Source organism: Catharus ustulatus, chromosome 23 (genome assembly GCF_009819885.2).
Source record: "Catharus ustulatus isolate bCatUst1 chromosome 23, bCatUst1.pri.v2, whole genome shotgun sequence".
Taxonomy (NCBI): Eukaryota; Metazoa; Chordata; class Aves; order Passeriformes; family Turdidae; genus Catharus; species Catharus ustulatus.
The window spans coordinates 136,652-162,452 of NC_046243.1; the positions used below are offsets into that span (position 1 = coordinate 136,652).

The 25,801-nt window shown below is 58.2% G+C and overlaps 1 protein-coding gene across 1 annotated transcript; it reads right to left on the bottom strand.

The window, feature by feature from the left end:
• Positions 1-2,067: 2,067 nt before the first annotated feature.
• Positions 2,068-14,975, bottom strand: NGFR (nerve growth factor receptor). Its single transcript, XM_033079038.1, has 6 exons — positions 14,914-14,975; positions 13,975-14,116; positions 9,788-10,147; positions 4,396-4,639; positions 3,676-3,836; positions 2,068-2,369 (listed from the first exon to the last, which is right to left on the bottom strand). Exons 1-6 carry the CDS (start codon positions 14,962-14,964, stop codon positions 2,068-2,070), a joined length of 1,260 nt encoding a protein of 419 aa, XP_032934929.1. The 5' UTR covers positions 14,965-14,975.
• Positions 14,976-25,801: the final 10,826 nt, after the last annotated feature.

A 25,801-nucleotide genomic window follows, 5' to 3' on the forward strand; every position in this document is an offset into this window, starting at 1 on the left:
CTCAGGGGACATTGCTGTGAGCCCAGTGACAGCTCAGGTGACATCCCTAGGAGCTTGGTGGCTTCTCAGGGGACATTCCCTGGTCCAGTGGCCATTCAGGTGACATCCTTAGGAGCCCGGTGACAGCTCAGGGGACATCACCAGGAGCCCTGTGACAGTTCAGGTGACATTCCTGGTCCAGTGACCACTCAGGGCGCATGCCCAGGAGCTCGGTGACAGCTCAGGGGACACTCTCCAGCCCAGTGGCTCTCTGGTGACATCCCCAGCCCGGGGCCGCTCTGAGCCCAAAACTCCCCAAAAACGCCCAGGGGGGGCTCTGGGCAGCGATGTCCCCTCCCAGGGGCCACCCCAGGGGGGACAGGGACACTTGGGGACATTTCTGAGCCACCTTTGGAGCCCTTTGGAGCAGGGTGGGGACAGTGGGGACAGTGCAATCATGGGGGAGTGGCCTTGGGGACAGCGGGGACAGGGCGGGGAGGGGAGCAGAGCCCTTGGGGTGTCCCTGTTGGTCCCCTCGGTGTCCCCTCGGTGTCCCCTTAAGCCCCCAGGGGTGGTGGCACCCCAAAATCGGCACCCCCAAATTTCACAGTGTAGGAGGCTGAGTGTCCCCCCCCAGAGCCCCTCAAATTCTGGATTTGGGGAGATCAGCTGGATTTGGGGAGATCAGGTGGATTTGGGGGAAATCAGCTGGATTTGGGGAGATCAGCTGGATTTGGGGGGGATCAGCTGGATTTGGGGGAGATCAGCTGGATTTGGGGGGGATCAGCTGGATTTGGGGGAGATCAGCTGGATTTGGGGGGAGATCAGATGGATTTGGGGGGTTGGGGGGAAAGGGGGGGCAGGAGGAAGAGGAGGCTGCAGGGGGGAGAGGAGAGGGGAGAGAGCGCAGCGCTCACTCTGTGTCTGTCTGTCCAGCTGTCCGTCCAGCCCGGGGCCACAGCCGGGATTTGGGATCAGCTGAGCCCCCTTTAGGGATCACAGCCGGGATTTGGGATCAGCCGAACCCCCTTTAGGGATCACAGCTGAGATTTGAGATCAGCTGAGCCCCCCAAACCCCTCAGGGGCTGCTGGGGGGGATTTGGGATCAGCTGAGCCCATTCCAGGGGTCACAGCCGGAATTTGGGATCAGCTGAGCCCCCGCTAAACCTCCTAAGGGGTCTCGGTTGGGATTTGGGATCAGCTGAGCCCCCCCTAAACCCCTCCAGAGGTCTCAGTTGGGATTTGGGATCAGCTGAGCCTCCTTCAGGGTTCACAGCCGGGATTTGGGATCAGTCGAACCCCCCAAACCCCCCTTGGGGGTCCCAGCCCGGATTTGGGACCAGCCGAGCCCCCCCAGACCCCTCAGGCGCTGCCGGGCTCGGGGAGGAGCCGATACCCGAACCGTGATAACCTGGGGGGTTCCCTCTGCTCCCACCCCCCAAACCCCCCCAGCCGAGCCCAGAGCGGGTGTGGAGACCCCCTGGACACCCCCTCACACGGGGGAGGTGACCGGGGACCCCCCAGTGTCCCCTCACACCGAGGAGGTGGCCACGGACCCCAGGGGAAGGTGACCATGAACACCCTCCCCAGTGTCCCCTCAGACAGGGGAGGTGACCATGGACACCCCCTCACACGGGGGAGGTGACCAGGAACCCCCCCCAGTGTCCCCTGACACAGGGAAGGTGCCCATGGACCCCCCCTCAGACAGGGGAGGTGGCCGTGGGGACCCCCGCAGTGTCCCCTCACACAGGGGAGGTGGGGACCCCCCCTGAGCCCCCCTTCACACGGGAGAGGTGGCCGTGAACCCCCGGGGGAGGTGGTCGTGGACCCCCCCAGTGTCCCCTCACACCGGGGAGGTGACCATGAACCACCCTCCCCAGTGTCCCCTCAGACGGGGGAGGTGGAGAGCCCCCCGGTGTCCCCTCACACAGGGGAGGTGACCACGGACCCCCCCGGTGTCCCCTCAGACAGGAGAGGTGGCCGTGGGGACCCCCCCGAGCCCCCCCTCAGACAGGGGAGGTGGCCATGGGGACCCCCTGGTGTCCCCTCAGACGGGGGAGGTGGCCATGGGGACCCCCTGGTGTCCCCTCACACGGGGGAGGTGGCCGTGGACTCGCTGGCCAGGCTGTCGGCGATGTCCCCTCGCTGTGCCCGCCTCAGCGCCGCCAGCAGCGCGTCCAGCGTGGCGGACTCTCGGCAGCCCCAGTGTGCGAGCAGGGCCCGGGCCGGGCTCTCCTCGCGGGTGAACGCCTCCAGCAGCTCCTCCTTGTAGCCCAGCTCGCCCGCCAGCTGTCGCCACGTGTCCCCGGCCGAGCTGGCCAGCAGCTTCTCCACCTCGTCCCGCTTGGCCGGAGGCAGCGCCGTGTACGGGGTGCCGTCCGCCTTGGGGGCTGGGAGAGGGGAGAGGGGCTGGGGTCAGGGCTGGGGGGGTGGGCATGTCCTGCCTGGGTGTCCTGGGGTGTGCTGGGTGTCCCTGTGTGTCCCTGTGTGTCCTGGGGTGTCCCTGTGTGTCCCTGTGTGTCCCTGTGTGTCCTGGGGGATGTGTGTGTGCTGCCTTGGGGGCTGGGAGAGGGGAGAGGGGCTGGGGTCAGGGCTGGGGGGGTGGGTGTCCTGTTTGGGGGTGCTGGGGTGTGCTGGGTGTCCTGGGTGTGCTGGGGGTGTGGGCATGTCCTGCCTGGGTGTCCTGGGGTGTCCTGGGGTGTCCCTGGGTGTCCCTGTCCATCCTGGGGTGTGCACGTCCTGCCTGTGTGTCCAGGGGTGTCCCTTGGTGTCCTGGGGTGTTCCTGTGTGTGCTGGAGTGTCCCTGGGTGTCCTGGGTTGTTCCTGTCTGTTCTGGGGTGTTCCTGTCTCACCTGTGTGTCCTGGGGTGTCCCTGTGTGTCCCTGTGTGTCCTGGAGGTGTGTGTGTGACCTGCCTGGGGGTGCTGGGGTGTTCCTGTGTGTCCCTGGGTGTCCTGGGTGTCCTGGGGTGTTCTGGGTGTGCTGGGGTGTCCCTGTCCATCCTAAAGTGTTCCTGCCCGTCCTGGGGGTGGGCATGTTCTGCCTGGGTGTCCCTGGGTGTCCTGGGGGTGTGTGTGTCCTGCCTGCCCATCCTGGGGTGTCCCTGGGTGTCCCTGGGTGTCCCTATGTGCCCTGGGGTGTCCCTGGGTGTCCTGGGGGTGTCACTGGGTGTCCTGGGATGTCCCTGCCTGTCCTGGGGTGTCCCTGTCCATCCCTGTCTATCCCAGGACATCCCTGTCCACCCCCCGATGTCTCTGTCCATTCTGAGGTGTCCTTGTCCATCCCCGTCCATCCCTGCTCATCCCCAGGACATCCCTGTCCATCCCTGTCCATCCCTGTCCATCCCTGTCCATCCCTGCCCATCCCTGTCCATCCCTGTCCATCCTGAGATGTCCCTGCATACCCCAGGATGTCCCTGTCCATCCCTGTCCATCCTGAGATGTCCCTGCATACCCCAGGATGTCCCTGTCCATCCCTGTCCATCCTGAGATGTCCCTGCATACCCCAGGATGTCCCTGTCCATCCCTGTCCATCCCTGCCCATCTCTGTCCATCCCTGTCCATCCCTGTCCATCCCTGTCCATCCTGAGGTGTCCCTGCACACCCCAGAGTGTTCCAGTCCACCCCTGCCCACCCCGGGGTACCGCTGTCCATCCCCAGATGTCCCTGCCCGCCCCGGGGTGTCCCCTGTGTCCCACCTGTCCCCTGGGTGCCCGTCCCGGGGGGCTGTTGGTCGTGCAGGCTCTGGCTGTCCACGGAGATGCCGCTGTCGCTGTGCAGCTTCTCCCCCTCGGGGGACGGCGTCTGGTTCACCGGGCGGTTGTTGGCTCCCTGCTTGTTCTGCTTGCAGCTGTTCCACCTGGGGGACAGGGCACAGGGGACATTCCTGGGGCTGCCAGGGCATTGTCACAGCCCTGGGGTTTGTCACAGCCCCGGGGGTTTGTCACAATCTCTGGGGTTTGTCACAATCTCTGGGCTCTGTCTCGTTTTTTTGGTTTTGTCCCATTTTCTGATTTCTGTTCTGGTGCCAGGATGGGGACAGGGACAGGGACAGGGACAGGGACAGGGACAGGGACAGGGACCTGTGGGTGTGGGACATCCAGAGTAGGGGTTCCACTGTTCCCTGTCCCCAAATCCCCATCCCTGTCCCCAAATCCCCATCCCCGTCCCCAAACCCCGTCCCTGTCCCCAAACCCCCGTCCCCATCCCAAACCCCTTTCCCCGTCCCCAAACTCCCCATCCCCGTCCCCAAACTCCCCATCCCCGTCCCCAAATCCCTGTCCCTGTCCCCAAACCCCCCATCCCTGTCCCCAAACTCCCGTCCCTGTCCCCAAATCCCCATCCCTGTCCCCAAACCCCCATCCCCATTCCCAAACCCCCTGTCCCTGTCCCCAAACCCCCATCCCTGTCCCCTGCACCTCTTGAAGGCGATGTACGCCACCAGCCCCACCACCACGGCGGCCAGGATGGAGCAGTACACGGGGATCAGGTTGTCGCTGCCCCCGTGGGTCACCACGGGCTGCGAGCTGCCCATGACGGTGGTGGCCACGTCCCCCGCCGTGCTGGCCACACCCTCGGTGCTCAGCGGCTCCCTGGTGGCCACCTCGGGGCTCTCGGAGCCCTCCAGGAACGGGGCCGGGGTTGTCCAGCGGGGGTGCAGCGCTGCCGGGGAAGGAAAATCGGGATGAGCACGGGAATTCCTGCCAGGATCGCCCTGGGGCGCAGCTCCCTCTGCCTGCCCCCAAATCCAGGGATGCCGCTCCAGCTGCCCCCCAAATCAACCCCAGGACGGGGCTGAGGCTGCCCAGGTGTCTCCACATCCTGAACGGAGCCACTCTCGTGGTGCCAGGGCCTGGATTTGCCCCTTTCCAAGCCCTGGATTTGCCCCTGTCCCAGATTTGCCCCAGCCCCAGATTTGCCCCTTTCCCAGCCCTGGGTTTGCCCCTGTCCCAGATTTGCCCCTTTCCCAGCCCTGGGTTTGCCCCTGTCCCAGATTTGCCCCTTTCCCAGCCCTGGGCTTGCCTCTTTCCCAGATTTGCCCCTTTCCTTTTCCCAGATTTGCCCCTTTCCCAACCCTGAATTTGCCCCTTTCCCTATCCCAGATTTGCCCCTTTCCCAACCCAGGATTTGCCCCTTTCCCAGCCCTGGATTTGCCCCTTTCCCAGATTTGCTCCTTTCCTGGATTTGCCCCTTTCCCAGATTTGCCCCTGTCCCAGATTTGCCTCTTTCCCAGTCCTGGATTTGCCCCTTTCCCAGATTTTCCCCTTTCCCAGATTTGCCCCTTTCCCAGATTTATCCCTGTCCCAGATTTGTCCCTTTCCCAGCCCTGGGTTTGCCCCTGTCCCAGATTTGCCCCTTTCCTTTTCCCAGATTTGTCCCTTTCCCAGCCCTGGATTTGCCCCTATCCCAGATTTGCCCCTTTCCCAGCCCCAGATTTGCCCCTTTCCTGGCCCCACATTTGCCCCTTTCCCAGCCCTGGATCTGCCCCTTTCCCAGCTTTGCCCCTTTCCCGGCCCCAGGCGCCACCGTTCCGCCGTGACCCCGTTCCTGCCACACCCGGGCGTGTCCAGGACAGGATCAGTCTGGTCCTGCCCCAGGGAAACGCGTGGCTGCCCCATCCCAAACACTGATCCATGGATCCCATCCCAAACACTGATCCCATGGATCCCATCCCATGGATTCCATCCCAAACACTGATCCCATGGATCCCATCCCATGGATCCCATCCACTGATCCCATGGATTCCATCCCAAACACTGATCCCATGGATCCCATCCCAAACACTGATCCATGGATCCCATCCCAAACACTGATCCCATGGATCCCATCCCAAACACTGATCCATGGATCCCATCCCATGGACTTCATCCCATGGATCCCATCCCAAACACTGATCCCATGGATCCCATCCCAAACACTGATTCCATGGAACCCATCCCATGGATCCCATCCCATTGATCCTATTGATCCCATTGATACCATTGATCCCATCCCATGGATTCCATCCCATGGACTCCATGGATCCCATTGATCCCACCCCATTTCAGTGATCCCAGTGATCCCATGGATCCCATCTCGTTCTACCCAATCCCATTTATCCTAGTGATCCCATTGATCCCATTGATCCTACTGATCCTGTCCCATGGGTTCCATCCCATTGATCCCATTGATCCCATCCCATGGATCCCATGGATCCCATGGATCCCATTGATCCCACTGATCCCATTGATCCCATTGATCCCATTGATTCAATTGATCCTATTGCTCCTACTGATCCTATCCCATGGGTTCCATCCCATTGATCCCATTGATCCCATCCCACTGATCCCATGGATTCCATCCCATGGATCCCATTGATCCCACTGATCCCATTGATCCCATTGATTCAATTGATCCCATTGCTCCTACTGATCCTATCCCATGGGTTCCATCCTATGGATCCCACGGATCCCATCCCATTGATTCCATCCCGTTCTACCCAATCCCATTTATCCTAGTGATCCCATTGATCCCATTGATCCTACTGATCCTATCCCATGGGTTCCATCCCATGGATCCCATTGATCCCATTGATCCTACTAGTCCCATTGATTCCATTGATCTCACTGATCCCATTGATCCCATCCCATAGATCCCATTGATCCCATCCTGTTCTACTCAATCCCATTGATCCCATTCCACTGATCCCATTGATCCTACTGATTCCATTGATCCCATTGATCCTACTAATCCCATCCCATGGATTCCATCCCATGGATCCCATCCCATTGATCCCACTGATCTCATTGATCTCATTGATCCCATCCCATGGATTCCATCCCATGGATCCCATCCCATTAATCTCACTGATCCCATTGATCCCACTGATCCCATCCCATGGATTCCATCCCATGGATCCCATTTATCCCACTGATCTCATTGATCTCATTGATCCCATCCCATGGATTCCATCCCATGGATCCCATTAATCTCACTGATCCCACTGATCTCATTGATCCCATCCCATGGATTCCATCCCATGGATTCCATCCCATTGATCCCACTGATCTCATTGATCCCATCCCATGGATTCCATCCCATGGATCCCATTAATCTCACTGATCCCACTGATCTCATGGATCCCATCCCATTAATCCCATTGCTCCCATCCCCCCCCCATCCCGAATTCCCTCCTGCCAGGCTGGAATCGCTCTGCTGTTGTGCTGGAATTTCCTGAGGCCGGGACTGTGCTGGGATTGTGAGAGGCCGGGATTGTGCCGGGCTGGAATTCCGCCCCGCCATCCCCTGGGGCACAGCTCTGTCCCAGAGGGGGTTGGTGACACAGGGGGCTGGTGACACAAAGCGCTGGTGACAGGGTGGCTGCTGGCCTGTCCTGCCCTGCCCTCGGGGAGCCGCTCTCAGACAAAGCCCCCGCTGTGTCCTTGACTTGTGGCTCCATTTACTCGACCCCTCGGCGGGAGCTGCCCCGGCGGCGGCGGGGACAAAGCGCTTTTATTGCAGGGCAGGAGTGACGCTGCTGCCCGCCCGGAACGGCCGCTGGCTCTGCCAGGGCAGCCCTGGCTGGAGGAATTATGGAACAGCCCTGGAACAGCTCTGGGACAGCCCCGGCTGGAGAAATTCTGGTTGGAGCAGCCCTGGAGCAGCCCCGGCTGGAGAAACTCTGAGTGGAACATCCCTGGTTCTCCTGGGATCTCAGCACAGCTCTGACCATTGCTCTGCCCCCATTTCTCCCCTTTTCCTCCTTTCCCACAGGACTGGAGCATCCCAGTTCCTCCAGGATCTCAACATGGCTCTGACCATTCCTCTACCCCCATTTCTCCCTTTTCCTCCTTTCCCCCAGGATCTCAGCACAGCTCTGACCATTGCTCTGCTCCCATTTCTCCCCTTTTCCCCCTTTTGCTGAGGGGCTGGTGCAGCCCTGGTTCTCCTGGGATCTTAGTACAGCTCTGATTGTGGCTCTGCCCCCATTTCTCCACTTTCCCCCTTTCCTGAGGGACTGGAGGAGCCCTGGTTCCTCCAAGAGCTCAGGATGGCTCTGACCATCCCTCTACCCCCATTTCTCCCTTTTCCTCCTTTTCCCAAGGGACTGGAACAGCCCTGGTTCCCCCAGGATCTCAGCACAGCTCTGCCCCTGTCCCTGTCCCCGTCCCTGTCCCTGTCCCTGTCCCTGTCCCTGTCCCTGTCCCTGCCCCTGTCCCTGTCCCTGCCCCTGTCCCCTCTCCCGAGGGGCTGGGGGTGGCTTTGGGTGCTGTTGGTGGCTGCAGGGACCCCCCCCAGCTCCTTTCTCTTCCCATCCCGGTGCCACACCCTGAACCCGGACCGAGCCACGCTCGGGCAGCGCCACCGGGAACTCCCCGGCGGTGGCAGCAGAGCTGGGACAGTGACAGAGCTGTGACAGTGACACGGCAGAGCTGTGACAGTGACAGTGACAGAGCTGTGACAGTGACAGGGCTGTGACAGTGACACGGCAGAGCTGTGACAGTGACAGTGACAGAGCTGTGACAATGACACGGCAGAGCTGTGACAGTGACACAGCCACCCCGGACACAGCAGATCTGTGACAATGACACGGCAGAGCTGTGACAATGACAATGACACAGCCATGACAATGACACAGCCACCCCGGACACAGCAGAGCAGTGACAATGACACAGCAGAGCTGTGACAATGACACGGCACAGCTGTGACAGTGACAGAGCTGCGACAATGACACAGCCACCCCGGAAACAGCAGAGCTGTGACAGTGACACGGCAGAGCTGTGACAATCACACACCCATGACAGTGACACTGACAGAGCTATGACAATGACAATCACAGACCTGTGACAATGACACTGACAGAGCTATGACAATGACAATCACAGACCTGTGACAATCACAGACCTGTGATACCAACAATGACAGACTTATGACAATCACACACCCGTTACAGTGACACTGACAGAGCCATGACAATCACAGACCTGTGACATTGACAGAGCTGTGATACTGACACTGACAGAGTCATGACAATGACAGACCTGTGACAATCAGACCTGTGACAATCAGACCTGTGACAATCACACACCTGTGACAATCACACCCCCATGACATTGACAGAGCTGTGACAATGACAGACCTGTGACAATGGCAATCACACACCTGTGACAATCACACACCTGTGACCGTGACAATGACAGACCTGTGACAATGACAGTGACAGAGCTGTGACAATCACACCCCCATGACACTGACAGAGCTGTGACAATGACAATCAGAGACCTGTGACAATGACAATCAGACCTGTGACAATGACAATCACACACCTGTGACAATCACACACCTGTGACAATCACACACCTGTGACTGTGACAATGACAGACCTGTGGCAATGACACTGACAGAGCTGTGACAATGACAATCACAGACCTGTGACAATCACACCCCATGACCCTGACAGAGCTGTGACAATGACAAACACAGACCTGTGACAATGACACTGGCAGACCTGTGACAGTGACAGACCTGTGACAATCACACCCCCATGACATTGACAGAGCTGTGACACTGACAGAGCTGTGACAATGACACTGACAGAGCTGTGACACTGACAGAGCTGTGACAATGACAGTGACAGAGCTGTGACAATGACAGAGCTGTGACAATCACACCCCCATGACATTGACAGAGCTGTGACACTGACAGAGCTGTGACAATGACAATCACAGACCTGTGACAATCACACCCCATGACCCTGACAGAGCTGTGACAATGACAATCAGACCTGTGACAATGACAATCACACCCATGACCCCCCTCCCCCACTCTCACCCCGACACTCGGCGTCCGCGGTGGCCGTGCACTCCCGCAGCAGCACCTCGTTGTCCTCACAGGTGGTGCAGGGCAGGCAGGGATCCACGAAGTTGGCCTCGCTGGAGAAGGTTCCCTCGGGACACTCCTCGCACACCGTGTCCTGCGAGCCCTTGCACGAGAACATCAGCCCGAAGCCGACCTCGCAGACGCCGCAGGCGCGGCAGCTCCCGCTGGCCTCGTCCTGGAAGTATCCGTAGGCGCAGACGCAGACGGCGTCGTCGGACTCGACGCACGGAGCCAGCATGCTCTGCAGGCCCCCGCACTGCGTGCACGGCCGGCACGGCTCCGTGGCGCTCACCGCGTCCGAGAAGGTGACGCCTGCGGGGACGCAAAGGGGGCGTTGGGATCGCTGGTTATGGGGTTTGTGTCTGGGGTCAGGGGGAGATTGGGGCGGCTCTGCAGCATCCCCAGGCTTGGCTTGGCCTTAGCGCCTTCTCTGGTCCTGCAGGAGCTTCCAGAAGCTTCCAGGTTCCCCAATAACACCTGCATGATTCCTGCAGGAACTTCCAGAAGCTTCCAGGCTCCCCAATAACACCTGCATGATTCCTGCAGGAATTTCCAGCTCTGCCACCCTCCAGGCTCCCCTTCCCATTAATTCCTTCCCTGTTCCTGCAGGAATTTCCAATTCCAGAACCTTCCAGGCTCCCCTTCCCATTAACAACTTCTCTATTCCTGCAGGAATTCCCAGCTCCAAGAACATTTCAGGTTCACAATTCCCAGCTCCAGCCCACTCCAGTGTCCCCTTCCTGTTAACACCTGCACCATTCCTACAGGAATTCCCAGCTCCAGAACCTTCCCGCTCCCCAATAACACCTGCATGATTCCTGCAGGAATTCCCAGTTCCAGAACCTTCCGAGCATCCCTCCAGGCCCAGATTCCCATTAACATCTCCCCATTCCCACCTCCCCATCCCATTCCCAACCTCCCATCCCATATTCCCATCTCCTCACCCCATTCCCACCTCTTCATCCCATATTCCCACCCCCCCATCCCATATTCCAACCTCCCCATCCCATATTCCCATCTCCTCATCCCATTCCCACCTCCTCACCCCATTCCCACCTCCCCATCCCATATTCCCATCTCCCCCATCCCATTTCTTCCTCCCCATCCCATTCCCATTAACATCTCCCCATTCCCACTTCCTCACCCCATTCCCACCCCCCCATCCCATATTCCCATCTCCCCATCCCATTCCCACCCCCCCAATCCCATTTCCACCTCCCCATCCATTCCCCACCACAATTCCCACCTCCCCTCTCCCATCCCAGCTCCAATTCCCTTTTCAGTTCCCATTCCCTCCCTCCCCGCCCCTCTCTCCCCATCCCTCCTCTCCTCCACATCCTCCCCAGGGTCCCCTGTCCTGTCGCGTGTCCCCTGCCCGGGCTGTGACGGGGACAGGAGGTGACACCGCGGAACCGCTGACTCCGCCTGACCCCGCCGCTCCGGTTTCATCCTGCCGGGGAAATCAATCCCCGCTCCCGGCTCTGCCCGCTCCCGGAGGACTTTGGGGATATTTTTAGCCCCGGAAGAGGGGTCAGAGCCATCCTGGAGGGCGCAGCTGCCGCTCCCAGCGCTGTGCCCAAATCCCGGGAAATTCCAGCGCGGGGGATGGAGAAGGAGCCGGGATCTGACCCGGAGCTGGGAATTGATGATTCCCGCTCCCTGCAGCCTCCCCGGGGCTCGGAGCTGTTTGGGACGGGGATTTTGGGGTGTTCCAGAGGGGCACGGGACCCCCGGCAGGGATGGGAGCTCCAGCCCAGCTCGGATTTTCCCGGCGGATTTTCTCCCTCCCCTCCCTCTGAATTTTTCCTGGATCTGCAGGGGGATGTGGAATCCCAAAATCCTGGAATGCCTCGAACCGGGGGCACCTCCCAACACCCTGGGGGATGTGGAATCCCAAAATCCTGAAATCCCTCGGACCGGGGACACCTCCCAACACCCTGGGGGATGTGGAATCCCAAAATCCTGAAATCCCTCGGATGGGGACACCTCCCAACACCCTAGGGGATGTGGAATCCCAAAATCCTGGAATGCCTCGAACCGGGGGCACCTCCTAGCACCCCAAAACCCACCCTGTGCCACCCCCGGGGATGTCGCATCCCCCTGGGCTCGCTGTCCCCGCTGCTGCCAGCCCCCGGGGCGGCACACGCGGCTCCCATTAACCTGGGCTCATCCCTCGCATTATCCTGAATTATTGATGGCCCCATTAGAGCGGGGAAGTGGCCAGGAAAGGCTTTCGGCTGAGTGGGCACATTTGCTGTGGCAGCCGAAGGGATCTGAGCTGAGCAATTACAGCCCAGATCCAAGCGGCATAAATAAATCATGAAGCAGCAATCGGGCACTGGAGGGGCTGGAATGGGAGGAAAAAAGGGGAAATTCGAACATTCCCCCCGTTTTTGGGATGGTCTCTGAGCCTGGGATGGTCTCTGAGCCCACCCGGATTTGGATTTGTTTGCAGATTATTTTTTTTTAATTTTTTTTTTTTTCCAAAACAGTTCATCGGGAACGCGTCCAGGGCAGCGCCCCGGGTGTGGGTGGGGATCCCAGCCCAGCCCTGCCCGAATTCCTGGGGTGCAGGCTGGAGGCTGTGCCAGGAGCGGGGCTGCCTCTGCCTGCCCGGCCCCAGGGGTTCGGGGGGGATCTGAGGGGATTCGGGGGATCCACGAGGATTCAGAGCAATCCAGGGGGATTCAGAGCAATCCAGGAAAATTTAGGGGGATTCAGTTGGAATCCAGGGGGGACCCAGGAGGATTCAAGGGAATTCAGGAGGTTCTGGGGGGATTCAGAGCAATCCAGGAGGATTCAGGGGGATTCAGAGCAATCCCGGAAAATTCAGGGGGGATCCAGGAGGGATTCAGGGGGATCCAGGAAAATTCAGAGGGATTCAGAGCAATCCAGGGGGATCCAGGAGGACTCAGGGGAGATTCAGAGCAATCCAGGAAAATTCAGGGGGAGCCAGGGGTGTCCAGGAGGATTCAGAGCAATCCAGGAGGATTCAGGGGGGATCCAGGAGGGATTCAGGGGGATCCAGGAAAATTCAGGGGGATTCAGGACAATCCAGGAAAATTCGGGGGGATTCAGGGGGGATTCAGGAGGATCAAGGGAGATTCAGGGAGTCCCACAAGAATTTAGAGCAATCCAGGAAAATTCAGGGGGATTCAGGAGAATCCAGGGGGATCTGCGGGGATTCAGAGCAATCCAGGGGGATCCAGGAGGATTTGGGGGGATCCAGGAGGATTCAAGGGAATTCAGGGGGTTCTGGGGGGATTCAGAGTGATCCAGGAGGGCACAGAGTGATCCAGGAGGACCCAGAGTGATCCAGGGGGGCACAGAGGGATCCAGGGGGGCACAGAGGGATCCAGGGGGACACAGAGGGATCCAGGGGGATCCAGGGGGATCCAGGGGGATCCAGGGGGATCCAGGGCCCCAAATCCTCTCCCTGTCCCCACTGATGGCTGAGATGTTCGAGGTTTCTTTCCCTCCACACCCCAAAATCCCTCCCAGGGAAGAGCTGAGGATGGTGGGGGAGGTTTTCCCTCAGTGAGATCCAGAACTGGGTGAAATCCAACCCCAAACTGGGATCCAGCCCCAAACTGGGATCCAGCCCCAAACTGGGATCCATCCCAAACTGGGATCCATCCCAAACTGGGATCCAGCCCCAAACTGGGATCCATCCCTGGAGCCCCCTGGCCTGGGCTCACTTTTTGAGGGGAGAATCTCCCATTTCAATACGAGAATTTCCCATTTTAATAAGAGAATTTCCCACTTTAATATGAGAATATCCCATTTTAATACGAGAATCTCCCATTCTAATGAGAGAATCTCCCATTTTAATGAAACTTTCATTTTAATACGAGACTTGCCCATTTTAATGTGAGAATTTCCCATTTTAATATGAGAATCTCCCATTCTAATGTGAGAATCTCCCATTTTAACACAACAATCTCCCATTTTAACACGAGAATCTCCCATTCTAATGAGAGAATCTCCCATTCTAACACGAAAATCTCCCACTCTAACCCACCCTTTCCCCAAATCCCGCCCCGACCCCCTCCTGGCTCAGCAGAGCGGTGCCCCAGGGATGATGTGACAGCTCCGGGGCCGCTCCAGCCGCTGTCCCCGTGTCCCCTGGGGTTACTCACTGTCCAGGCAGGGCTCGCACACGGTCTGGTTGACCCCGCAGGGCTGCACCACGCCCTCGCCCACGTTGCAGGCCCGGCAGCACTCCCCGCTGGCCGTGAACAGAGCGGTGGCACAATCATCCTTGGAGCCCCCGGCGGGTCCCTGCGGGGAGGGCAGAGCCGGGATGTCACCGCTGTCACCAAGGGTCAGCTCTGGGGACAGCCCGCTCCTTCTAAATACGGATTTTTTGGGGAAAAAAGCGATTTTCCGGGCGGAATTTGCTGGTGGGGAATGGTCCTGCTGAGCTCTGCGGCTGCAGGGGGTGGGGAGAGAGATTTTGGAATTCCCAAACCCCTCCTGGCCACGAATTTGGAACCCCAAACCCCTCCTGGCCACGAATTTGGGAATCTCCAAACTCCTGGTCGGGATTTTGGAACCCCCAAACCCCTTCTGGCCGGGATTTTGAAATGCCAAACCCCTCCTGGTCTGGATTATGGAACCCCAAAACCCTTTTTGGCCGGGATTATGGAACCCCAAAACCCTTTTGGCCGGGATTTGGGAACCCCAAACCCCTCCTGGCTGGGATTTTGGAACCCCAAACCCTCCTGGTTGGGATTTTGGAATCCTCAAACCCCTCCTGGCCGGGATTTTAGAACCCCCAAACCCCTCCTGGTCGGGATTTTGGAACCCTCAAACCCCTCCTGACCGGGAATTTGGAACCCCCAAACTTCTGGCCGGGATTTTAGAATCGCCAAACCCCTCCTGGCTGGAATTTGGACCCCCCCAAACCCTTCCTGGCCACGAATTTGGAATCCCCAAACTCCTGGCCAAGATTTTGGAACCCCCAGACCCCTCCTGACCGGGATTTTGGGGTGCAGCATCCCCATCCCCTCCACCCCCTCCCTCCTCCCTCTCCCTCTCCTCTCCCCCCAGCACCGAACCCTCCCCCGACCACCCACCCACGGCCGATTTTGGGGGGTTTGAGCGGGGGGAGAGGCTCGGGGGAGCATCTGGCGGCCTCGTCAGCGCCTTGGCCGCGTCCCCGCGCTCGATGCGCGCTCGGGGCTCCGCATCCGGCGGGGCCGAGACAATGGAGCGCCGATTGCAGGCACTGAATGACAAAGTGCTCCAATTACCCAGCGCTGCCCCTCCCCGCCGCCAGCCCGGCCTGCCAGCCCCTGCTCAGACACTTGTCCCAGACCCTTTTTTCCAGACCTTTTTTTTCCCCAGACCCTTTTTTCCAGACTCTTTTTTTCCCAGACCCTTTTTTCCAGACCCTTTTTTTCCAGACCCTTATTCCAGACCCTTTTTTTTTTCCCTTTTTTTTTACCCTTTATTTTTTTCCCAGGCTCTTTTCCCAGATCCTTATTCCAGCCCCTTGTTCCAGATCCTCATTCCAGCCCCTTTTCCCAGCCCCTTTTCCCAGAGTCTTGTTCCAGACCTTTATTCCAGACCCGTTTTTTTCCCAGGCTCTTTTCCCAGATCCTCATTCCAGCCCCTTTTCCCAGAGTTTTGTTCCAGACTGTTATTCCAGCCACTTTTTCAAGAGCCGTTTCCCAGGCTCTTTTCCCAGGCCCTTGTTCCAGACCTTTATTCCAGACCCTTATTCCACCCCTTTTCCCAGACTTTTATTCCACCTCTTTTCCCAGTCCCTTTTCCAGACCCTTTTTCCAGGTCCTTTTTCCAAACCCTTTTCCCAAATCCTTTTCCCAGTCCCTTATTCCAGCCCCTTTTCCCATCCCTTTTCCCAGACCATTATTCCAGAATCTTTTCTCATCCCCTTTTCCCAGACCCTTTCTCCAGACCTTTATTCCAAACCTTTTTCCCAGATCATATTCCAAACCCTTTTCCCAGATCATATTCCAAACCCGTTTCCCATCCCTTTATTCCAAACCCTTTTTCCAGACTTTTTTCCCATTCTGGGCAGACACAAAGGGATTGGAATATCGGGAATCTTCCCAGGACCCCCAAAATGTCACCAGTTTCCAGCAATCCCAGAGTTTCCCTCAATCCCAGAGTTTCCAGTAATCCCAGAATTTCCAGCAATCCCAGAGCATCCCTGATCCCAGAATTTCCCTCGGTCCCAGAGTTTCCAGCTGTCCCAAAACTTCCTGTGATCCCAGAACATTCCTCAATCCCGGATCTTCCAGCGATCCCAGAGTTTCCCACAATCCCAGTTTCCACCTCTCCCAGAGCTTCCTGCAATCCCAGAACATCCCAGAATCCCAGAGCTTCCCCCAACCCCAGAATTTCCAGCTCTCCCAGAATTTCCATCTTTCCCAGAATTTCTATCTTCCCCAGGATTCCCATTTCTCCCAGGATTTCCAGCTCTCCCAGAGCCTCCCTCAATCCTAGAACATCCCCCAACTCCAGAATTTCCATCTCTCCCAGAATTTCCATCTCTCCCAGAATTTCCATCTCTCCCAGAATTTCCAACTCTCCCAGATCCTCCCTCAATCCCAGAACATCCCCCAACCCCAGGATTTCCATTTTTCCCAGAATTTCCACCTTCCCCAGGATTTCCATCTTTCCCAGAATTTCCATCTCTCCCAGAGCATCCCTCAGTCCCACAATTTCCCTCAATCCCAGAGTTTCCCCCAACCCCAGAATTTCCACCTTCCCCAGAATTTCCACCTTCCCCAGGATTTCCATCTCTCCCAGGATTTCCATCCCTCCCTCGATCCCAGAACATCCCCCAACCCCGGAGTTCCCATCTCTCCCGCAGTTCCCATCTCTCCCAGATCCTCTCCATCTCTCCCAGGATTTCCATCTCTCCCGCAGTTCCCATCTCTCCCGGAGTTTCCATCTCTCCCGGACCCTCTCCATCTCTCCCGGAGTTTCCATCTCTCCCGGAGTTTCCATCTCTCCCGGAGTTCCCATCTCTCTCTCCCGGAGTTTCCATCTCTCCCAGACCCTCTCCAGCTCTCCCGGACCCTCTCCATCTCTCCCAGGACTTCCATCTCTCCCGGATTTCCATCTCTCCCAGGACTTCCATCTCTCCCGGAGTTTCCATCTCTCCCGGATTTCCATCTCTCCCAGGATTTCCATCTCTCCCGGAGTTTCCATCTCTCCCGGACCCTCTCCATCTCTCCCGCAGTTCCCATCTCTCCCACAGTTCCCATCTCTCCCGGATTTCCATCTCTCCCGGAGTTTCCATCTCTCCCGGCCCCTCTCCATCTCTCCCGGAGTTCCCATCTCTCTCTCCCGGATTTCCATCTCTCCCGGAGTTTCCATCTCTCCCGGACCCTCTCCAGCTCTCCCACGCCGCTCGCAGCTGCCGGAGCTCCGCGTGGGCCGGGCCTGGCCGGGCCACCCGGCCCCGCTCTGTGGCCACCTGTCCCCTCCCCTCGGGGCCACCGCCACCCCCCCGGCCCCGCTCCAGGTGCCGCGGGCCCCCCTCGCTCCCGGCGGGGTCTGGGGGCTCGGAGCCCCCTCGGGGGGGGCACCTGGTCCCCGTTAGGGCTCGGAAATGACAAAGCCGCGGCTATTAACGCCATAAAACATCCTGACAGCTGGCCCGGCCCGCAGGGCGCAGGCGACACCTCGGGAAGGTTTTAATTGTTTTTTTCGGGGGGGTTGGAGCCCCGAGCAGGCGCTGCCGGGTGAGGACGGAGCCGCTCCGAGCGCGGTTTGGGAGCGCAAAGAGCAGGGGATGGAATTTGGGGATTTTTGGGATGGGGATGCTCCAGCTGGAGGCGAGCCCGGCAGCGAGATCCGAGCGGGGGAGTTCTGCCTGTCCTGGCTGCCAGAGCCCAAATCCCGGCTCGCAAATTTGGGCAGCTCGGGGAGCGGCTCCGGGGGTTTGGGGGTCTCGGGGATCGCGGGGTTTGGGGGTCCCGGGGTGCGGGCACATCTGTGCGGGCACATCTGGGGTTCCTCACCCCCCGAGGACGCTCCCAGCCCCGCAGGTGCAGCCCCGGAGCTCCCCGAGGTGACCCCGGCCCCGGGAAGTGGCGATTTGGGGACATCGCTGCAGCATTTTTGGGGTTGGGGTCGGTCTGGCTGGGCCAGCTCCTGTCCCCACTGTCCCCTCCGCGCTGTCACAGTTTGGCCACCCCGATCCCGTGGGGGACAGACCCTTCCCCATCCCTCAGCTCCTGCACGGAACCGCTGAGCTCCACCTTCACCATCCTGCCCGAGGGGCGTCCGGCTGCCCGAAGACCCCCCTGGGACCCCAAAAAATCCCCCCAAAAATCCCCCCGGCCTCGGGCACTCCCCTCTCTGCTGCCCCCCCACCCTCCCCGTGCCCTGAAGTTTTTTTGTCTGGGCACAAGGCGAGGGCTCTGCCGGGAGGAAAAACGGGCTCGGCTTCGCTCGGGGGGGAATTCGGAGAGAAGAAAATCTGGGGAGGGGTTCGGGGGGTGCGCGGCGATGAGGACACTGAGGGGGTTCTGTCCCCGCTCCCCTCGGAGCAGCAGAACCGGGGGGGCTGCGGGACCCCATCCCCACCCCCGGGGGTCCCTGCGCTGTCCCCCGAGCCCTCCCGCCCCTCACCCACCCCGGGACCCCCCCAACACCCCCGGGTCACCCCCGGGACCCTCCATCCCCCCCCGGGTACCTCGGGGTCTCTCCATCCCCGCACTCACCGCCCGCAGCAGCAGCAGCGACAGCAGCGGTGACAGCGACAGCAGCGACAGCAGCGACAGTCGCGACAGCAGCGACAGGAGCCCGGTCATGGTGCGGGGGGGGAGCGGGGCCGGTGACACCCCCGGGAGCGCGGCCGGGCTCTGCCCTCGCTCTGCCGCTCTCAGCGCGGCGGCGGCCAGAAAAGGCTGCAAGTCCCTCCTCTCCCTCCTCCTCCTCCTCTTCTTCTCCTCCTCCTCTTCTTCTCCTCCTCCTCTTCTTCTCCTCCTCCTCCTCCTCCTCCTCCTCCCCGCCCTCGGAGCCGCACAAAGCCCGAGCCCTCCCCTCCCTCCCACCGAGCGATTTTGGGGTGCGCTGGTTCCGTGTCCCCCCCGGGGCTGCTCCTCATCCCCCCGGCTCCTCACTCCCCATCCATCGTTTGTCCATCCTGAGCTGTCTGTCTGTCTGTCTGTCTGTCTGTCTGTCTGTCCTGGCAGCCCCCTCCCCACGCCCTGCTCTCCGTCTGTCTGTCTGTCCCCGCGATGTCACCGCAGCGCTGTGGGGGGACAAGGGACAGAGGGACAGAGGGACAGGGGACAGAGGGACACAGGGACAGAGGGACAGAGGGACACAGGGACAGAGGGACACAGGGACAGAGGGACACGGGGACACAGGGACAGAGGGACACAGGGACAGAGGGACAGGGGGACAGAGGGACAGAGGGACACAGGGACACGGGGACACAGGGACACAGGGACACGGGGACACAGGGACAGAGGGACAGAGAGACAAAGGGACACAGGGACAGAGGGACAAAGGGACAGAGGGACACAGGGACACAGGGACACAGGGACACAGGGACAGCATTCCCCAGTCCTGCCCCAGCTCTGCAGAGGGGCACACGCGACGGCTGCTGATTAAATTAAATTAAATTAAATTAGATTAAATTAAACCTTTGTCATTCTGCCCTCCGCAGCGGGAAAAAAAAAAATCCCACACGGGCGCTCTGCGGTCCCTAAAATGTCCCCGCGTGCCACCCTCCTTTGTCACAGGGTGACTCTGCCCTCCCAGCTGGAAATGCCAGGGCTCGGCTGTCGTCGCTGTGTCACCGAGGTCACCGAGCCGTGGATGGGTCACACGGAGCGGCCCGGACTCGCTGTCGCTGTCGCTGTCGCTGTCGCTGTCGCTGCCCCGGGGTGGCTCCTGCGGCCGCGGGTTTGGGTTCGTGTGAGTCCGGCCCTGGGGGCTCCGAGCTCGGCAGGGGCTTCTGGGGCTCCCAAAACTCGGCTGGTGCCACCCCTGTGACCCCAAAATCCGGCTGGTGCCATCCCCTGTGACCCCAAAATCCGGCTGGTCCCACCCTGTGACCCCAAAATCCGGCTGGTCCCATCCCTGTAACCCCAAAATCCGGTTGGTCCCACCCTTGTAACCCCAAATCCGGCTGGTCCCATCCCTGTGACCCCAAAATCCGGCTGGTCCCATCCTTGTGACCCCAAAATCCGGCTGGTCCCATCCTCTGTGACCCCAAAATCCGACTGGTCCCATCCCTGTGACCCCAAAATCCGACTGGTCCCACCCTTGTAACCCCAAAATCCGACCGGTCCCACTCCTGCAGCCCCCGGGCCCCCCGAATCCCCGCGCTCCGCTGGATTTCCCACTCGGATTCACAGAATTCCCTCTGGAACTCACAGAATTCCGTCTGGGATTCACAGAATTCCCTCTGGGACTCACAGAATTCCCTCTGGGACTCACAGAATTCCCTCTGGGACTCACGGAATTCCCTCTGGGACTCACAGAATTCCCTCTGGACTCACAGAATTCCCTCTGGGATTCACAGAATTCTCTCTGGGACTCACGGAATTCCTCTCCCGCAGCTTTTCCGCGGGATGAAAGCCGAGCCGAGCCGAGCCGAGCCGAGCCGAGCCCGCGCTCGTTCCCCGTCACGGGCACATCTGGGAGCCACATCTGGGAGCCACATGGGCGAGCGCTCCCGGCCGGGCTGGGGCCGGGAGCCCCGGGGGCTGCCCACCGGGATTTGGGGTGTCCAACCGGGATTTGGGATGCCCATTTGGGGTTTGGGATGCCCATTTCAGTCTGAGATGCCCACCCTGGGTTTGAGATGACCATCGGGGTTTGGGATGCCCGCCCGAATTTTGGGATGCCCACCCTGGGATTGGGATGCCCATTTCAGTTTGGGATGCCTGTCCGGGATTTTGGGATGCCCATTTGGGATGACCACTCGAAATTTGGGATGCCCATTTGGGGTTTGGGATGCCCACCCTGGATTTTGGGACGGGCAGCGACAATCCCGACATTTTTAGGATTTTTTTATGGGGTCACCGCCGGCACCGCAGCCCCAGCGGGACGGGCTGGGGACACCGGAGCTGCCCCCGGGGGACAAGGGACAAAAACCCCTGGGGACATTCCCGGGGTAGGGCTGGCACCGCGGGGCTGCAGCCGCGGGATCCGAGCGAGTAAATCCAGCTGTGGCAAATCCAGCTGTGACAAATCCAGATGCGGCAAATCCAGATGCGGTAAATCCAGATGCGGAAAATCCAGATGTTTTCCTCGGCTAAATCCCCTCCTCTTCCTCCTCCTCCTCCTCCTCCTCCAGTGCCAGTCTGGGAATGATCCCAGCCCTGGAAAAGCCGAGCCCAGCCTGGAAAAGCCGAGCCTGGAAAAGCCGAGCCTGGAAAAGCCGAGCCCAGCTGGGCTCCACCTGCCCCAGGCCCAGGGAATTTCCTGCTCCCATCCCACCCCCGCGCTTTTCCCAAAAAATTTTCCCGGCTCCACGAGGTGACAAAAAGCCGCTGGAGGCTCCGGTGTCACCTCCCGGAATTAAACCCGAAGGTTCTGGGGATTTTTTTGGGGTGGGGATGGAATTTTGGGAGTTTTGGAACCCCAAAGTTCACCCCAAAATTGCCCCACGTGCTGCTGGAGCCGGGGTGGGGCTGATCAAAATCAAATTTCTTTTTTTGGGGACCCAAAATGGGCTCTGGGTGCGAGGGGGGAGAGCTGCTCAGGGAGGGCTTGGCCCCGTTTTTAATCACAAAAAAAAAAAAAAATTAAAAAATAAATTTAAAAATTACAACAAACAAACAGAAACAAAGAAATTCCCCCCACAAAAAACCCCAAAATAAACCCAAAAAATCCCAACCCAAGCCTCCCTTCCCCTCCCCTTTTTTCCTTTTTCCTTTTTCCAGCTCCATCCATCACCGCTGGGGCCGGGATGAATCCTCGGGTCCTTATAAGGCCGGGCTGGAGGAACGGCAGGAAAAACAAACCCGGGAGAAAGCGGGGCCAGAAAATCCCGGGAGAAAGCGGGGCCAGAAAATCCCGGGAGAAAATCCCGGCAGAAACCGGGACCAGTCTGGGCCAAACAATCCCGGGATAAAATCCCAGGAGAAAATCCCGGGAGAAACCAGAGCCTGTCCTGGCCAAACAATCTCGGGAGAAACCGGGCCCAGTCCGGGTCAAAAAATCCAGGGAGAAAATCCCGGGAGAAAACCCCAAGAGAAAGCGGGGCCAGTCCGGGTTAAAAAATCCCGGGATAAATCCCTGGGAGAAACCGGGACCAACCTGGACCAAACGAAACCCCGTGAGAAAAACCCAGGAGAAAATCCCGGGAGAAACCGGGACCAGTCCAGACCAAAAAATCCCGGGAGAAAACCGTGAGGATGGAGGGGCTGGGCTGATGATCGATCGGTGATTGATCGGTGATTGATCGGTGATTGATCAGTGATTGTTCAGTGATTGATCAGTGATTGACCAGTGATTGTTCAGTGATTGATCAGTGATTGATCAGTGATTGACTGGTGATTGACTGGTGATTGATCGGTGATTGTTCTGTGATTGACCAGTGATTGTTCAGTGATTGATCGCTGATTGATCAATGATTGACCAGTGATTGTTCAGTGATTGATCGCTGATTGATCAATGATTGACCAGCGATTGTTCAGTGATTGATTGTTGATCTATCAGTGATTGCTCAGTGATCGATCCCGGGGTTGTCGCTGATTTTTGGACCCGAGTTCTGCTGGGAATGGATCCCGGCATGAGCTGAGCCAGATTTTTTATTTTTTTTTTCTTTTTCTTGGCTCAGGGCTGAGCTCTGGCGCGGCTTTGGGGGATTTGTTTTGATTGACCCAGAGCTGGAGCAGAGGGAGGGGAGGGAGGGATGGGCTGGGAGGGAGATAAGATAGAGATTAAAATAGAAATAAACCAGAATTAAAAGAGAATTAAAATAGAAATAAAATAGAGTTAAAATAGAAATAAAATAGAAATAAATACAAATAAAATAGAGGAGAATAGAATAGAATAGAATAGAATAGAATAGAATAGAATAGAATAGAATAGAATAGAATAGAATAGAATAGAATAGAATAGAATAGAATAGAATAGAATAGAATAGAATAGAATAGAACAGAATGTGGGATTCTTTTCCCTGCCCCTACCCATGGGCAATCCATCCCTCCATGAATCCATGGATCTATTAATCCATTAATCCATCCTTCCACAGATCCATGAAGCAATAAATCCATGAACCCATCCCTCCATGGATCCATTAATCCACAAATCCATGAATCCATGAATCCATAAATCCATGAATCCATCCCTCCATGGATCCACGAATCCACACATCCATCCTTCCATGAATCCATGGATCCATGAATCCATCCCTCCATGGATCCATTAATCCATTAATCCACAAATCCATGAATCCATTCCTTCATGAATCCATTAATCCATGAATCCACACATCCATCCCTCCATGGATCCATTAATTCATTAATCCACAAATCCATGAATCCATTCCTTCATGAATCCATGAATCCATGAATCCACACATCCATCCCTCCATGGATCCATTAATTCATTAATCCACAAATCCATGAATCCATTCCTTCATGAATCCATGAATCCATGAATCCACACATCCATCCCTCCATGGATCCATTAATTCATTAATCCACAAATCCATGAATCCATTCCTTCATGAATCCATGAATCCACACATCCATCCTTCCATGGATCCATCCCTCCATTAATCCATGAATCCATGAATTCATCCTTCCATGAATCCATAAATCCATGAATCCATCACTCCATGGATCCATTAATCCACAAATCCATGAATCCATAAATCCATGAATCCACACATCCATCCTTCCATGAATCTATAAATCAATGAATCCACACATCCATCCTTCCATGGATCCATGAACCATCCCTCCATTAATCCATGAATCCATCCCTTCGTGAATCCATGACCCATACCTCCACGAATCCATTAATCCACAAATCCATGAATCCATGAATCCATCCCTCCATGGATCCATTAATTCATTAATCCACAAATCCATGAATCCATGAATCCATTAATCCACCCTTCCATAGATCCATGAATCCATGAATTCATGAACCATCCCTCCATGAATCCATTAATCCACAAATCCATGAATCCATCCCTCTATGAATCCATGAATCCATGAATCCATCCCTCCATGGATCCATTAATTCATTAATCCACAAATCCATGAATCCATGAATCCATTAATCCACCCTTCCATAGATCCATGAATCCATGAATCCATCCCTCCATGGATCCACAAATCCATGAATCCATCCCTCCACGAATCCATGAATCCATCCCCTCACTCCTCATTTCCCCTCCTGCATTTTTTCCGGGGCTTTTTCCTCCCCTTGTCCCTCCAGGACAGACCCGGGGTCACCTCCTGAGGGGGTCCCGAGCCCCAGGACCACCCCAAAAACCCAGGAGACCCCCAGGACCACCCCCCAGACCACCCCCCAAATCCAGGAGAGCCCCAGGACCACCCCCCATCCCATCCCATTTTCTCTCTCGGGGGTCTCTCCCATCCCGGTTTTCCCCCCGGGGGTCTCTCCCAGCCCGGTTTCCATCCCGGGGGTCTCTCCCATCCCGGTTTCCCCCCCGGGGGTCTCTCCCATCCCGGTTTCCCCCTCTCCCATCCCGGTTTCACCCCCGGGGGTCTCTCCCATCCCGGTTTTATTACCGGAGGTCTCTCCCATCCCTGTTTTACCCCCGGGGGTCTCTCCCATCCCGGTTTCCCCCCCGGGGGTCTCTCCCATCCCTGTTCCCCCCCGGGGGTCTCTCCCATCCCGGTTTTACCCCCGGGGGTCTCTCCCATCCCGGTTTTTCCCCCAGCAGCCCCCGAGCCGCCCCCTGGCAGTGACGGATGTTCCGGGGGGCTCTGCCCTCGCAAACCTGGCGCTTTTAAAAGCATTTACAGCTCCCAGGCCGGCGGAGCCGGGGATTTGCTGAGCTCCCATTTTCCCTGGAACCCATTTCCAGGGCATGAATCACCGAGCGGAATGAACTCAATTAGCCCAGACAGAGGCAGCAGATAAATCAGGGTCCCATTAGGAGAGCTGCGGGGTAATTTATGGCCCCGAGCGGCTGCAGCGCTGCTCCTCTCCCTTCCCTGCATCTGCAACCTGCTCCGGAGGGAGCTGGCAGCGCTCCTGGGGCCGGGGGTGCTCGGGGGATGCTCCGGGGATGCTCGGGAGATGCTCGGGAGATGCTCGGAGGATGCTCCGGGGTGCTCCAGGGATACTCCGGGGTGTTCTGAGTTCTCTGGGGTGCTCTGGGATGCTCGGGAGATGCTCGGGGGATACTCCCGGGATGCTCCAGGGATGCTCCGGGGTGTTCTGGGGTGCTCCAGGGATGTTCTGAGTTCTCTGGGGTGCTCCGAGGATACTCCAGGGATGCTCTGAGGATGCTCCGGGGATGCTCGGAGGATGCTCGGGGGATGCTCTGAGTTCTCCGGGGTGCTCTGGGGTGCTACCAGGATGCTCCAGGGATGCTCTGGGGATGCTCCAGGATGTTCTGGGGTGTTCTGGGTGCTCCGAGGATGCGCCAGGGATGCTCCGGGGTGTTCCGGGGTGCTCTGGAGTGCTCCGAGGATGCTCCGAGGATGCTCCGGGGTGCTCTGAGTTCTCTGGGGTGCTCTGGGGTGCTCCAGGGATGCTCCGGGATGTTCTGGGATGCTCCAGGAATGCTCCCCGGTGCTCCAGGGTATTTTGGGGTGCTCTCGGGTGCTCCGGGGATGCTCCAGGGATGCTCCAGGATATTCTGGGGTGCTCTGGGGTGCTCCGGGGTGCTCCGAGGATGCCCCGGGGATGCTCTGAGTTCTCTGGGGTGCTCCGAGGATGCTCCAGGGATTCTCCGGTTGTTCTGGGGTGCTCCAGGGATGCTCAGGGATGCTCCAGGGATGCTCCAGGATGTTCTGGGGTGCTCCAAGGATG